Source organism: Paramisgurnus dabryanus, chromosome 3 (assembly GCF_030506205.2).
Source record: "Paramisgurnus dabryanus chromosome 3, PD_genome_1.1, whole genome shotgun sequence".
NCBI lineage: Eukaryota > Metazoa > Chordata > Actinopteri > Cypriniformes > Cobitidae > Paramisgurnus > Paramisgurnus dabryanus.
This window is the reverse complement of record NC_133339.1, coordinates 27,702,882-27,719,496: the sequence shown is the minus strand read 5'-3', so window position 1 is coordinate 27,719,496 and position 16,615 is coordinate 27,702,882. Positions and strand designations below refer to the sequence as shown.

At 36.6% G+C, this 16,615-nt stretch overlaps 1 protein-coding gene across 3 annotated transcripts; it reads left to right on the top strand.

Moving 5' to 3' along the window:
• Positions 1-1,095: 1,095 nt before the first annotated feature.
• tnnt1 (troponin T type 1 (skeletal, slow)) lies at positions 1,096-15,332 on the top strand. Of its 3 annotated transcripts, none has more exons than XM_065274058.2 (15): positions 1,096-1,247; positions 2,959-2,990; positions 3,121-3,134; positions 4,786-4,821; positions 5,055-5,081; positions 5,965-5,982; positions 6,795-6,816; positions 6,907-6,967; positions 8,300-8,416; positions 8,812-8,889; positions 11,999-12,112; positions 12,209-12,318; positions 12,699-12,789; positions 12,937-12,977; positions 14,893-15,332. In XM_065274058.2, exons 2-15 carry the CDS (start codon positions 2,965-2,967, stop codon positions 14,936-14,938), a joined length of 801 nt encoding a protein of 266 aa, XP_065130130.2. In that variant the 5' UTR covers positions 1,096-1,247; positions 2,959-2,964; the 3' UTR covers positions 14,939-15,332. The 3 variants fall into 3 exon arrangements, with proteins under 3 accessions (XP_065130130.2, XP_065130128.2, XP_065130131.1); XM_065274056.2 differs by having other exon boundaries at positions 5,965-5,988; XM_065274059.2 differs by lacking the exon at positions 5,965-5,982.
• The last annotated feature ends 1,283 nt before the right edge of the window (positions 15,333-16,615 follow it).

Genomic DNA, 16,615 nt, shown 5'->3' with positions numbered 1-16,615 from the left:
TAACTCGGTAGTACATTACTTTACAATTACATTACACTACAGTCTATTTGTTAGAGTGGATATATAAATCAGTTTCAGGAAATTGAGATTTAAGTTATGCCAATGGTTTACGGTATACCACTGCCCTGAAAGGACATTCTGTGTAGTAGATATTATGAACACAGAACTGTGCCAGGATTTCAGTCTGGCATGACACTTGGCATGGTTACATTATACTTTGCATTTCAGCAGAGCCAAATGCAAGAGTCAAAAACCACACTACACATTTAAAGCTAAACGACTAAGAAGAACTACTCCATTGCTTGGGTATATTGAATATTTTCTTAAATAACAACAGTGACTTATATAATTATGGAAAACTGTACCTTGTCTGCAGAAAGGATGACAACCTGCATTTTTTTTTAATCTAAAGGGGACATTTCACAGGACTTGTTTAAGACGTCCAATAACACTTTGGTGTCTCCAGAGTGCGTATGTAAAGTTCTAGCTCAAAATATCATATAGATAATTTATTATAGCATGTTAAAATTGCCACTTTGTAGGTGTGAGCAAAAATGTGCAGTTTTTGGGGTTTTTAAATGCAAATGATCTGATATCTGCACTAAATGGCACCTGCAGTGGTTGGATAGTGCAGATTAAAGGGCGGTATTATCCCCTTCTGACATCAGAAGGGGAGCCAAATTTCAATGAGCTATTTTTTCCACATGCTTGCAGAGAATGGTTTACCAAAACTAAGTTATTGGGCTTTTGTTTTTTCACATTTTCTAGTTTGATACAAACACTGGAGACCCGATTATAGCACTTAAACATGGAAAAGGTCTGATTTCTCCTTTTAAAATCACCACCGTCATCTACATATATAAGAGATGCTTTACCCATTACCTTATGATGTAAGATAGAAAATATGTATTCTAGGAAGAACGGTATCTAAGTCCCCTGTGCTATTTTTGTCCACTACTGTCCCTTTGTTTTTTCTATCTCTTTTTATATCCTTGTCTTTGTTGTGTGAGATCATTCCCCTGTCTCCCCTAATCCCTCATGGTGGTCATCTTTCTGTCCCAGGGTTCATTTCTAATCCATCCATGGTAGTATGCCGTAGCTGCTAACACCCTCCATCTGTCACTGTGCTCATATAAAGACACCCCACTGCCCCCCATTAATTCACTGGGACTCTTCTGTCATTGAAAGCCTTTGTGGGCCCCTGTCTTCCATCTTTCCATAGAAATCCATCCTAACTTCATTAAAAGGTAAAGTAATTTATTCTTTATTTCTTAATGGAACATAAAAGCATTTTTCTGCAGAAAGTAATACCCATAAATCATAACCATCTCACCAGTCTGTTTTTATCATTTGTTAAAGATTCCTGCAACTCGGATAGTAGAGCATTGGGCATACATTGCAAAAACTGATTTTATTGCCATACTAACATACTAATAAGCAAACTAGGCATACTTTGTAAAGTACACGTCTGTCAAATACATAAATATAAAAGTAAGAGTCTATAGTGGTCAGACTGTACAATATTAATAACAGTAACATTAATTTAGAAAATTATATACAAAACTAAAATATTTGTTCAATTGACCATCTTTTAAAGTTTGCTGTAGGGAACAAATTGTGTGTGTTTGTGTGTGTTTTAGGATCAAATAATACATTTGCTATTATGTGTTAACACACAAGGGTTTCATCATGAGGCATGAATCATGATGATGTCGGTTGCCTGTTGTTTTGTTCAGTTGTGCTCTAGTATGCCAACCTGGTATGCCAACTCAATTAAAGATGCATAAAACTTTCCACTACACATTTTATAAAAAACTTTTTTTAAGTTCTTTAAAAATCATATGCTTAAAATCACATATATAAAATATATTTTATATATTTTTGGGGTGTCAGGGTGGGGGTTAGCACCGAAGAGAAAAGACTGTAAATCACTGCCCTAGACGACGATCTAACCACTCTATTAATAACACAGTTAATAACATTTACTGTCTTAACAGCAAAGATTTGTTTTGGCTCGTGTATTCTCCCCCATCATTCTTGGCTAAAATTAACTTCACACGGTTAATGTTCCATGGTTAATACTTTGACAGCCTTAACGTTTTAAATCCCCGCAATCCCCTCTTTATCTGCCACATATCCCATCTCAATATTACTTTTACATCTCCCCCTGGACTTGTCCTTGAACACGGGTCATCCGAGGAGAGATCATCTTCTATTTGTAGATTGATTTGTCTATCGCGTCATGCAGAATTTAGCTAGACTATAATGCCCTTCAGATGCTGAGAATCTCATTAGTACAGTGACAGCAGGGTAAACTGTTGAAAGGTTGCTGGCTTCAGATGGACAGTCTTTCCGGGGACAGTTTAGTATGAGGGGGGTGGTGACAGCCACTGTATGATAAATCAGATTCTCTTGGAAAATGTACTTTAATAAGTACTTTACACATTTTTTTAACCTGGAGGGACACCAACAGTGCACATTTTGGATGCGTCACACATCTTGTGTCCCATTTTTAAGTCTGCAAAAGAGTGGGTTAAGGTTTATTTGAATAGGAAGAGTTGGAAAATGTGTGGTTTTGATGTGCCTCCAAGAACAGGGTTTGGAACCAATGGCATGAGTATATAGTAACAGCTAACCAGAAAGTAGTAACCACTTATTCACGGATGACAAAAAAGTGCCATTAACAACAGAAAAGCGCAAAATGAATGGTAGAATTGAAGCAATAGAAAACTGTCAGAAACTCTATACGTTTTTTTCTTTTATGTCTCTACATTCCCACCTGTTCTCACCACATCAGTCTTGCTGTAAAGCATTCAGATCAGATGGTTGTCAGCACTTTAGAACAATGGCACATTTAGATCTCGTGCTACTTAGGACTTGGCACTTTTTTCTGCTCTCTAAATGACTTTTAAACAAGATGTCATAACAGGTGGTTCTGTTGTTTTCTTTCTGCTTTAGTTCAACATGTCTGACATAGAGGAGGAATATGAGTAAGTAATTCATTTTTTTGTTTTTATTACAATTTCTGACCATTACTGTTACTATTATAAAAACTTAACACAAAAGACACGTGCAGAACTTTTGTGTTGACTTCTTTCCTCTTTCTACTATGTCTTTTAGAGAACAAGCAGAGGGTGAGTATATGCGACTTTATGTTCAAGCCTTCAAATTGCTTCTGATTTTCCCAGGCTGGTTATTTCTGGTTATAACATATTTTATGTTTTTACTGGCTCACAGTTCATTCAACCACTAGTGCATCTGGCAAGCGAGTAAACAGTTATGACTTCACCATCCGAAATAATGAAAAAAATTACCAATCCAGTCCAATGCACTTAGAAAGAGTTGGGATTTTCCATACAAACAGGATAATTTATTGACTAAATTTTGGCACAATATCATTTAAAACCAACTCAACAGATCGTCATTGCTCATGTGACCGGAGATAAAAAAGAAAAGTTAACATTCCTGCTACGTTCTTCCATTACAGAAAGCGGGCTGGCACACAAATCTATAAAAAACAAACACCAATCAAGAACACACTCAACATTCACTGCAAATAACACAGCAAACGTAACACCTTTAGTAAAATTACACCCTATAATGCATGGGGAAGCCAGCCTGCGAAAAGGAGCTCTCAATTCAAGAGATACAAAAGCAGATTAAAGAAACAATTCCTTTATTAAACACATTATGACTAAAACACATTGAACAGAAAAAACTGGTACCACGGACTTTCTTTTCCATGTCATTGTCACGGATTGGTTACTCTACTGCTTTTTCCAATTTTCAAATCATTGTCGCTTCGGTTCACAGTTAGATTTTGTGTCTGCGTTAGGATGTCACTTTAAGCATTGGTTTATACATTTTTTTTAGATTATTTTTAGATTTTCAGATATTTAAACTATTGTCGCCTGCTGTTAGAGTTGGGTTTAGGCAGGGATGTCATTTTATGTAAATCTAACCCTAAACCGAAGCGACAATGGTTTGAAAATAGGAAAAAGCAGAGTAACCAATCTGTGACCATGACACAGAAAAAAAAGTCTGTGGTATGGCCATGGAAAAATACAAAAAGTGACAATGACACTGATAAATGAGCAAAATATTCTGCGACTATTCCATGGAATTTTCGTCAGATCAGTTGGCGGTATTATGGTTACAGAAATACAAAACTGTCATGATTTTGCAAGCAGAACCCAGATGCAGTTTGGGACAAAAGGTTTATTTAAACAAAACAGACTAGACTAAACTGCACTTAAAATAAACTCCACAATAAACTTGACCTGGCATTAATAGACTTGATAGACCAAGCACAAAAAAGTTAGAAAACACAAGGGCATTAAATAGGGGAGAAATCAAGAGGGCAACAGTCCTCATGAATGGGGCATGAACCAATAACAAGATAATTAATGAGGAGGTGGGGTAGAGAGTTAAGACAGGTAAGCACATGGCACACAAAAACAAACTATGGCCATGTGCAGCCACACGTAACATGGCACTCCCATGACCCTGAAACAAAAAACTGGAAAAAGCAAGAACAAGAGAGGCAGGATCATTACACACACCACACAAAAAAATAACTATCAATAACAAAGTTGGTCCTAAAAGTAGCAACGTGACTCTTAGAGTGAGAGGTGAAGAGAATGAGGGAGAGAGAGAGAGAGAGCAAAGCACAGGATTAATAATGGCAGAAAAGCTTGCATTTCCTTATGCAACAGAAGCATTTACTATCAGAAATTTTTTCACCCATCATCATGTCATTATTGCTTATGTATTTGTGAGAAACAGAGGAAGAGGAGGAAGCTACAGAGGAAGCTGGAACAGGTAAAATAATAAATGTGTACTCACAATTATCTAATATAGACAGAACATGTAGTCTAATACAGTGTCCACTGAAAGAACATTGAAACAAATACCAGCCAGAAATCATGATTAGTATACAGTAAGCTAAATGTTTAAAGACTTCCTCATATTTTTAAATACATTTAGATAGATTTGTGTCTGAGCTTATTTTCATCTTTCTTCCCCAAATTCTGTTTCTTTGACTTACATTACAGATCAGCAAGACTACAGCGAATATCAAGGTACTTAATTAATCTTCTTAAAAAAGGCATGCATAATCAGCATAGCATGGAAAACCAAAATGAAAACATGTATGGTATGATGTTTTATGTTTCATTTATATTGCTATTGGCATTTTGTTTAGCAGCAGAGTGCAGTATTCAATAAATATCACGTAGTTAGACTTGCTTCATTGTAGACACAATATTGCTTCCCATAAGCGCATGTTTATTAATATGGTGTGTTTTGTATACTGTAAAAAATTACTGTAATTATGCAGCTGGTTGCCAGTAACTTACTGTAGAAGATAAAGAATGAAAATGTTTCATGTTCATTTAACATTGAACAAACTGTTGCCAGTAAATAACATAAATGTAAAATCTACAGTTAGTTACTGGCAGCTAGTTGCCATTAATACCCAGTAATACTGTAATTTCTACAGACATTTTTTACAGTGTATGTCTGGTTACATGCTGTACGAAACTGAGCAAAAGTATTTTCTGTATAGAAAGAGCATATCTGCCATTAATATAAAATAGGGGTTAAGTTTACCTTATTTTATGGCCGCTTTATGTCTAAATGTTTGGAAGGACATATAATTCAGTTTTGTTGGTAAACAAGCCTCGCAGACATTATGTCATCAAGGTTGACATGAACAAGACATTCATTTTTGTCTTAAACTTGATGCGAACAGCAGTAATGGATGATATGATCTCACCTTCCCAATGGGAAATGGCTCTTTCGGTCAGCATTTAGCTAATGGCTGTTATAAATCACACTCTGACAATATCTGCCAAATAATGTCTCATTCACTGATATTTGATCTTCATCTTTATCAAACTCCCCATCTGTATTCATAGCTAATGTGTTCCTGTGTTCTTTCACTTTCACTATTGTATTCATCAGATGAGACTCAGGATGAAGGTGAGGGTAGGCGAAAAACTTTTCAGTAAAAGTGTTTCCTTTAACTCTTGACCTTTATCCCTGAGTTCTGTATAACTGCATCATCCCATGTTCTGCTCATCTTTCTTTTTAGCCTTATGTCTCTCCTTCATGTGTCTACCAGAAATGCTGCATAATGACATGTTGACTGCATGCTTACAGATGGGAGCAGCCATTTACATTTTTCTCTCGACTTGCGTGTCTGCTTTATTTTACGAGTCTGTCTGTTTCATTCATTTATACGCAAATTAATCTTTTCAGTCAATGTACAGTGTTTCTGTATGAATACTTCAATAAGCCTAATCGCCCATTCACAACAAATCTGGTTTGTTATAAACGCGCATGAAACAATTTTCCGTCCAAATTAAAATATCAGAATAATATAATATAAAAAAGAGTTGATTCGGTGTTTGTAAATATGTTATACTTCTGAAATCCACTTTTTTAAAACAGACAACATTTTAGCACTACTGTCATGATATCTGAACAAAAAAACTGTTATATACAACCATATCACTGACCTAAAAACATTGTAATTTCCCCATGTTGGCGTGTAATCATTCACAGTAGATAATTCACAATCATGTCCTTTCATTTCATGTTGCTTCAGAAAGACTAGCCCCATTTAAAGATTGATCCCAGATGCTCATTAAAAATGTGAGAAGTTTCAAGTTAGACTGCAGTTCAGTATGAGTGTGCCAGAAGGCAGATGTGTGGGTACTGATGGATGGTCAAATTTTTTACAAGAGTTTCCTGTTTTCGTTTTTCTCTTCTATGTCCCCTTTATCTTTTAGAGGAGGAAAGACCACGTCCCAAGTAAGCATTCAGACAACCACAGACATGTTCAGGATTTTCAAGTAGTTATTGCTGAGATTTTTTGGCTTTTTATCGCCCTGTCTCTCATAGACCCGTGGCTCCCCAACTGGCACCTCCAAAAATTCCAGAGGGTGAGCGGGTAGATTTTGATGTAAGTGCCCAGTTTTTCTGTTTGTGAAAGAAAAACCAAGGAAGCCATTTAGATCTTTTCTAAATAACAAATTGAGCTATGGTGTAGCAAAGATACATGATACTGCACTTTTGTACCACTCTTATGTAACGTGCCCAGTTCAGTTCACGGAGCTTTTTGTTAAAGAGCTGATGATTTGAAAGAGGTGCACTCTAAAAACAAACGTTGCTAAATAGCACTAAAAGTGGTTCATTGGCTTGTTATCATAGGGGAACCATTTTAAGTGCCATATAGCACCTATGTAGTACCTGTGTAGAACCATATTGTGCTATATAGAACCATATCTGGTGCTATAGTGGTGCTATATTACCCCCGGATGATGGTTCTTCATAGGTGCTTTATAGGTGCTATATAGCACTAAAAATGGTTCCCCAATGATTACAAGCTTTTAGTGCTATTTAGCACCCATTTTTTAGAGTGTGTGTTAAAAACTGAAATAAAATGTATTATGTTTTAATTAGGCTTACCCCTTGCCGCTGTCAATTAAACATTTTATTAAATTCTTCAGACCCGGAGTCACAAACATTTCAATGCCAATTATATTTATATAGCACTATTTCTACAACGCCTGTTGACCAATGTGCTTTACACCAGAGAAACAAATCACTTGCACAGTAAAAGATAAAATACTAAAATAAAATAAAACCTCGTCAGCGCACACCTACAGAGAAGCTGAGACTACGTTTACATGTGAGCGGCTATTTTCATCAATTTTAACCTCTCCGGTTTCAAAAATAACTTTGTGCACACATGTTAGTTTTCAGAATGGTGTTCATAGACACGTACACATGTATACATGCCGTCAAAAGCATGCCAAACCTCTAGGTGTGGTGTAACGAGAAGCTCAAGCCCACGTAAGCCAATCAGAATCCCGAAAAACAGCAACAAGTCACTTCCTGTTCCTCTTTTGAACAAGGTTGCACTTTTGATGTAGGTGCGGGCTCTGTGCATTCTGTGACGTTGGCTGCCTAAACATCCGTTTTTCTCAGTTTATATGCAACCGTGTAACCGAAGATTTTCCAAATCTCCACTTTTGCCAGAGTTTTTAGAAAGAATGGGATTCAGAGGCGAGTTCTCTATTTGCGTGTAAACGAAGGGCGTAAACGGAAAGAAAAGAAACATCATATCAACTCAATTTAATTAACATTAATCAAAATACTTCTTTGAACGTAACAATTTGTAAATGCTTTATAAATCAAAAGAGTTTGCTCATTTTTACTGTGTTTGTATTTTGCATTTTATGATAATTAAATTGTATCTTTAGTTCAAATAAGGAAGAAAGATCTCTTTTAGGATATACACCGGAAAAGAATGGAGAAGGACTTCCTAGAATTACAGACTTTAATTGATGTCCACTTTGAGCAGAGGAAGAAGGAGGAGGAAGAACTGATTTTTCTTAAGGACAGAATTGTAAGCTATTTGCTCACCATTTGCCAACATTCATTTTCTTGATTTATGTACTGTTATTTAATCATTTATTTATTTTGGGGCTGTTTTCCAGACAGGGCATATCCTATTCCCAGAATAAAATGCACCTTTGAGCTGCGTTATTTAGTAGTTTGTTGACGTATGACATATATTAGTGCATAAGTTTTATCTGAATATGCCCATCAGTATTGTTTTTTGTAGGGTTTGTTTATAAAAAACTACTTAAATGTCTAATATAACTAAGTATAGTTATATTAGTATAGTTATATTAGTCCTTAATTAATTTAAACCATGTCTGGGAAACTGCCCCTTTATTTGTTTAGTTTTAAATGTTCTGTGCCCACAGTTCATCCTGTTTCTCTCCTTATCTTTCTAAGGAAAAGCGACGTTCAGAGCGAGCAGAACAACAGCGTGTTAGAGCAGAAAAAGAAAGAGATAGACAGACAAGGATTGCGGTAAATGAACTAAAACATAGTTAGTAAAGCACACAGATGCATTCAAAATGTGTGTGAATATTTTTTTATTGAAGTGACACATACACTCACTTAAAGGATTATTAGGAACACCTGTTCAATTTCTCATGAATGCAATCATCTAATAAACCAATCACATAGCAGTTGCTTCAATGCATTTAGGGGTGTGGTCCTGGTCAAGAAAAACTCCTGAACTCCAAACTGAATGTCGGAATGGGAAAGAAAGGTGATTTAAGCAATTTTGAGTGTGGCATGGTTGTTTGTGCCAGATGGGCCGGTCTGAGTGTTTCACAATCTGCTCAGTTACTGGGATTTTCACACACAACCATTTCTAGTGTTTACAAATAATGGTGTGAAAATGGAAAAACATCCAGTATGCGGCAGTCCTGTGGGCGAAAAATGCCTTGTTGATGCTAGAGGTCAGAGGAGAATGGGCCGACTGATTCAAGCTGATAGAAGAGCAACTTTGACTGAAATAACCACTCGTTACAACCGAGGTATGCAGCAAAGCATTTGTGAAGCCACAACACACACAACCTTGAGGTGGATGGGCTACAACAGCAGAAGACCCCACCGGGTACCACTCATCTCCACTACAAATAGGAAAAAGAGGCTACAATTTGCACAAGCTCACCAAAATTGGCCAGTTGAAGACTGGAAAAAATGTTTGCCTGGTCTGATGAGTCTCGATTTCTGTTGAGACATTCAGATGGTGGAGTCAGAATTTGACGTAAACAGAATGAGAACATGGATCCATCATGGCTTGTTACCACTGTGCAGGCTGGTGGTGGTGGTGTAATGGTGTGGGGGATGTTTTCATGGCACACTTTAGGCCCCTTAGTGCCAATTGGGCATTGTTTAAATGCCACGGCCTACCTGAGCATTGTTTCTGACCATGTCCATCCCTTAATGACCCCCATGTACCCATCCTCTGATGGCTACTTCCAGCAGGATAATGCGCCATGTCACAAAGCTCGAATCATTTCAAATTGGTGACAATAGACCATTTACGCAAAAACCGGAAATACGTAAACAACGGGTAAACGCAATTCCGGTATAAGCTTTGTTGTTGGTGGAGAAATGGCAGCTAGAGTGTTTCCGACTTTCCTAACTTGTCTACCGAAGTTCACCAGCGCCGATGTGGTGAAGAGTGTGGGTATACATTCGTCCACTAAAGGGAACAAACTGGATAAGGGATATAAACTCTTCCGCGCGGAGTTTATCCACAATTATCAAGGTAAGCTTTAGCTACAAAACCGGCTATAACTCCGTTTACGTTAATTGTAAATCTAGGGGTTGTGAATTTGTAATATAAGATTTAAGACATCGCAGTGAATATGTCGTGTGTAAGTTATGTTTAAGTGAGATGACATGAGGTTAACATAACAACCAGTAATTTGGTGTAGCTGCTGTACTAGGTAAATGTTACTAGCAGTCTGCTGCAAAGTTGTGTATTTCTATATGAGATAACATGCAATGTTTCCTTGCTACATGCGGTTTAAGTAACAAATATACTACAGGGACAGGTAGTAGTGAGAGGTAGATGCTTCAGGTCAATGAGAGAGAGTGAGGAGCCTCACAAACTGGAGGTTTTAATATAGACAGAATGCCGGTTGGTCAAACGTTTCCCGTTCTTGCGTGTTCACTCTTCTTGCTGCGGCACTTTTTTTCACTTACTGTTACTATTATATACTATTATAAACTATTATAAAGGTACGGCTGTTTCTGGTTGGAAGACGAACAGCCTTGAACACTACAGAAACGGCGACTCGTTGACTCTGCTATTTTTCGTATCTGCCGCTACGATAACAGGAAGTTGCCATACACTTTGTTGACGTATTTCCAGTCGAAAAATGCGGAAGTGCGTAAAAGGTCTATGAGTTCGCTGTACTAAAATGGGCCCCACAGTCACCAGATCTCAACCCAATAGAGCATCTTTGGGATGTGGTGGAACAGGAGCTCAAACACAGTATTAGTATGGTGTTCCTAATAATCCTTTAGTTGAGTGTATACTAGAGTTTTGTTCATACAGAAAAGTACATTATAAAAATGTGGCAAAGAGGTGCATCCCAAATTGCATACTTTTAGGATAATAATATGAGTAGTGTGTTCACATTGATTTTTCTGACAAGAATACATACATTTTAAGTACCTGGATGATGCACTCATGCAACCAAATAAAGACTAACACTTCATGCTTTTAATCAGTGGTGGCCGATGACTTTGTTTTGAGGGTGCACAATGCGAAGCTCGTCAAAACGTGTATGTAGCCCGTCATGTGTGTGGTTTGTCATGTCAAAATATGTGTTCGGCGCATCAAGTGAACCTATGTGCATCATGCGTAATGTCAAAATACAGTGTTTTTCTCTAGTCACACCCATGCCTGATTACTGCTACACCTGTTCGCAATCAAGAAATCACTTAAATAGGACCTGACTGACAATGTGAAGTAGACCAAAAGATCCTTAAAAACTATACATAATGTTGAGATCCAAAGAAATTCAGGACCAAGTGATAAAGAAAGTAATTGAGATCTATCAGTCTGGAAAAGGTTATAAAGCCTTGGGACTCCACAAACATGGAACAGTAGTGAACCTTCTCTACTGGCCGACTGACCAAAATTACCCCAATAGTGCAACAACGACTCATTCAAAAAGTCACAAAAGTGTTCATGTTTAATTTCAGTGTTCATGACTCGCAAGCATTTGCGATAACTTGCAATAAGTCTGTTAGAGCGCTGTGGAGGAACTTTGGCCCTCTTATCTTTGCAGAATTGTTGTAATTAAGCCACATTGGAGGGTTTTCGGCATGAATTGCCTTTTTAGGTCATGCCACAGCATCTCAATAGGATTGAGGTCAGGACTTTGACAAGGCCACTCCAAAGTCTTCATTTTGTTTTGCCATGATGTTCTTTTTTTGAAATGAACACATATTTTGATTTCGCACCCTTCGGAAGAAAAGTCACCGGCCGCCACTGCTCTCAATGGTCACTGTTTTGCTTGCATAGTGGAAGAGATGCTGTGCGATCAAAGATCACCCAGACATTTAATGTATTATTGCACTCTTTCACTTTCCATATTCTGTGAATTAGGAAGAGCGTCAGAGGAAAGAGGATGAGGAGGCTAAGAAAAGAGCAGAAGATGAAGCCAAAAAGAAAAAGGTTCTTTCCAATATGGGGGCCAACTTTGGAGGCTTCTTAGCTAAGGTATAGTGTACCTACTCTAAATTAGTGTTTTACCATTTGCATTCAACATTGTACATACAATGTTTTATATATTTTCTATATGTGGTTGTGTTATAGGCAGAGCAGAGAAGAGGGAAACGTTTGACGGGACGAGAGATCAAGAGGAAGACTCTTGCAGAGAGGCGCAGTCCTCTTGGCATTGAAAACCTGCGAGAGGATGGCTTAAGGTAAACACATATTCACATACATATTTTATTGTAAATATTACAAAGAATATACAGTATATGTATGTATAGTAGAATTTTTTGTATTTAAGGGGTCCAAGCATGAATTTAGTCATGTATTTAGGTCATTATGTACAAATGTTGGTCTTTCTTTCTTAAGAGCAGCATACATAGACCTGTTGCATGTGTCATGTTCACTTTGCTGACAATGCTGCTTTATGAATATACCTAGTATGTCTAATAAAAATCTTTTTTTTTCAATGCATTTAAGTCAGTATGATTTATGTGATGTGACTGTACAGATGTTGGTCTTTTTCACTTAATAGCAGCATGAATAAGACCTCTGTTCACTTTCCTGGTTATGCTGCTTTAATTTTCCACAGGCAGCGAGCTCAGGAAATGTGGAACTGGATTTACCAGCTTGAGTCAGAGAAATTTGATCTGTTGGATCAAATGAAAAGACAGAAGTATGAGGTGTGTGGAAAATATTATTTTAAAATGTAGAAGTGCAAGGTCTGGTAAAAATACTATTTTAAATTATATAAGTCATGTTTTTAGTAAAAGTTGGGCAACAACTTTTACTACTTTTTAATGACATATACTTTCATTATTTCACAACAGATTGTTGTTCTGCTGAACAGGATTTCTCATGCTCAGAAGTTGTAAGTCCCACAAACTTATAAACAGATTAGTATAACTTAAAAGGAAATGCCTAACTTAATAGCCTATTAATGGATAAACTGTTACAGAACCGAATTGTTAGTTTACATGTAATGCTTGTTTTGTGAAATAAAATGAATGCTGACAACAATATTTGAACAAACGTTTAAGATAGCACAGCAAATATTTTAAATATGTTTTTGAAATGTAAGTAAGTATCAAAACATGCATATGTGACCTTGTCTGCGAAATCCAGTATGAAGTCTTTGGAGCATCAAAGTTTAATTTTACTGACTGATTTCAATCTTTGACATGGCATTAGTCAGTACAGGCAGGGTCACATACATTCTTAGAACGGATGTGTTAAAAACAACACATTAGTGTTGATTCTGGGACAACACACTAAATGCGTTGTCCTGGAATCCACCCATCTCTGTGTTATTATTGAAACAACACATTTTGTGTTACTTTTAACACAACATGTGTTTTATTTTAACACAAAATCAACACAAAATGACACATAATGTGTTAAAATTACACATAAAGGGCCCTATTTTAACGATCTAAGCGCATTGTCTAAGCGCACGGTCTAAACGGGCTTGTCCAATTCCACTTTTGCTCATTTAACAACAGGAAAAATGGTTTATGCGCCAATCGCACAGTCGAAAATGTTTGTTCCTATTCTTGTAATGAGTAATGGGAGTATTTTGGGCGTAATGTGCAATAAACCAATGAGAGTCTCAGCACTCATCCCCTTTAAAAACCAGTTGCGCTGACACAATGTCTAATCCATTTGGATGATGGACTTTGTAAACTGAAAAACTAAGTGAAGGTAGAAGACAACCAGTTTAAGATAAATATTAAAACATTGTGTTTTTCATTTTTATTGAAATTGTTATTTTTTGGATTAAAACCTTCAAGAGCCGTTTTCTTTAGCAGGCTTTTGTATTGCTGTAAATTTATTGATATCCTACATAATCATTGTAATCTCATAAAATAATTTGCAAATATGCAAGAAAAGGTTTGAACTCTAAAAATACTTTATTTGTAACAAACAGGAGCTTTTTCAGCTGTTTCAGCACTCAGACAGCACCATGTTTTTTTTAAAGCATTACTTAAAAACAGTTCTCATCTCATCATATCCGCAGGTACAGTCATCACATAGAAAAATCGTGGGGTAGCATTTAAAAACATTTACAATAGATTAATTTTTTTTAAAGCAAAGCATTTATTTACTTACCGGTGAAGCAGCTCTTTACGCCTTCTAACGTCTCATAATTGGTCCTCATTTATGTCCAAGAGACTCAGTAATAATCTTTTACATTTAAATTGCTAATTTTTCATATTTAAAAGCATTTTTGTGTTGCTGCGCATCCATGTATGTGATAATCAACCCCCGTTGTCGTCTCGTATAGGCGCATATTACTAACGCACTCTTTAAATAACAAAAAACATATTGCGCCATTGACTTTAGAAAAAATAGCAACCCGCCAACAATGCGCCTGTACACACCTCGTTTTCAGACCAGAACGCCCATGGGCGCGAAATTGGGCACAAATGCATTTGCTATTTAAACATCGTGGCGCTAAACGTGAAAATGATCATTGCACAGGGTTGAAACTAGCAAAAGACACTTGCGGTGCGCATTGCACTGCATTGTGCTGGGTGTATGATAGAGCCCAATGTGTTAAAAGCTTAATGCACAAAGATGTGTAAATCCTTTCTAAGAGTGTATTCTCTAATAAGTCTGTTATTTTCATGTCACTTTTCAGATATATTTCTATAACTCTCTAATTTTGACCAATTTAACTTTTAAAACAAATTTTTAAGTTAACATTAACAACCAAGATTATCTGACCAAAGAGTCAAAATCATGTATCAACTGTGCTAATGTTTCACATCTTTCTCTTTTTACAGTAAAAAAGTCCATGGTAAAGGAAAGGTTGGAGGTCGCTGGAAATAAGAAAAATGAAAAAAAAAAATATGAGAAGACAGGATATATTTTACTTCTATAGGCATTTAACTCTTCTTTAACTCTTCTTTAGCATTTACTAAAACTTCTAACAAAATCACCAGTGTTAAATCAACACTGCTGGTGTATTTATGGGGACCACTAGGTCTGGTGTTACTCATATAAACACCAGCAGTGTACATTTAACACTAGTGATTTTGCTGTGTGAGATTATATTTCTGAATATATGCAGTTGCTGGAAATAAAAAAATGCTAAAATATAAGTAGACATATTTTATTTCTTTAACTCTTAAACCCTTCTGTCACAGCATCTGCTAAAACGTCTAACAATGAGATTATATTTCTGAATGTATTCATAATAAAACCCTCTCTGATTATGTAATAATGTCATAGTTTTCTGTGTTCACAAATAGAATAACATTCAAATAATCTGAGGTTGAGGCTTACCCCATTGAGACCTTTTAAACTACACTTTGTTGCTCCAAATGGAAATTCCCATCATTCGTCTTCACAATCCAAGTAGGCTACAGTACCACGTGTTAGCCGGAGCTCAAAAATTCACAACTGGCCTTCCTCAATGCTCCAGCTGGATAGGATTTTAGGCTGTTACTAAACTTGAATATAAATTTACGGTAACTTGGACTGAACTTAATCTACTAAAGTCAATAATTTTAGAGTAATGCAGAATAAATTCAAACATAACTTCTTTGTCAGATATATGTATTATGCCAATTACATAGTCAATTCTACGGAAGCCTATATAGGCCATGTAATAGTATTATTTTTGCTTTCTTGTTTTCTTATGATCATGACATAACATATTAACATAAAAAGATTTCTCGTAATCACAAATTTTTGTTTATCCATGCTAATTTCGCTAAATTTGGTTTTGCTGTCTCTATTCAAAACAGCACATTCTATCCATTACAAATCACATGAATACAACTTTTTTATGTCTACATTACGAGAAAACAACTGTTGTTATCTTGAGAAAATTTTAAAATTAAGTCAAGATCCTGAGAAAACACTATGGGGGAACACTGTCAGCATGCACATGCCTGAATAATGTGTGAAACTAGTCTGTCTTTTATGGCGACGAGAGATGACATCATGACTGACGGTGGAACTGGAAGGTATAAATAGAGAGGTCAAATAGATAAATAAAACGAGTGCTACAGGCATTATGGCAATGAGACTGCAGCGGCTCCTATCTCAAAGAACAGGGAGGTTATATTCGTACCCAAGACATTCCCTTTTGAGGGAACTGAACACTGCATCATGAAATGACATAATAGGGAGCAAAATGGGCACTATCCCATAACGAGTTGTGTCTGTCCTGGTGTGAAGGTGTCACACACAGCTCAATACATAAGAACTTGAGATCCAGGTGAGGACGAGAGGTCCTAACTACAGTATGGTATATCTTATGGAGGTGTGTGGGGCAGAACACCCTAAGAGGAAGCTATTTCTCCTTGTAAAATGCGCTCTGATAGGAAAGGCATTTCATGCACCTTGTATGCTAAAAAAATAGCCTCTACAATCCATTTACTGATGGTTTGTTTAGAGGCAGATTGATCCAAAACAGACCAGTAATTGGTCAGATCCTTTCCTCAAAAAACCCTTCTAATATATTCCTCCTAACAGGGACTAATACATCTAATCTCAGAG

Coding starts and splice junctions, on each gene's coding strand:
- tnnt1 (XM_065274056.2), top strand. CDS start 2,965: ATGTCTGACATAGAGGAGGAATATGA. Junction 4,822..5,054: donor TACAGAGGAAGCTGGAACAG/GTAAAATAATAA, acceptor CTTACATTACAG/ATCAGCAAGACTACAGCGAA. Junction 5,989..6,794: donor GACTCAGGATGAAGGTGAGG/GTAGGCGAAAAA, acceptor TTTATCTTTTAG/AGGAGGAAAGACCACGTCCC.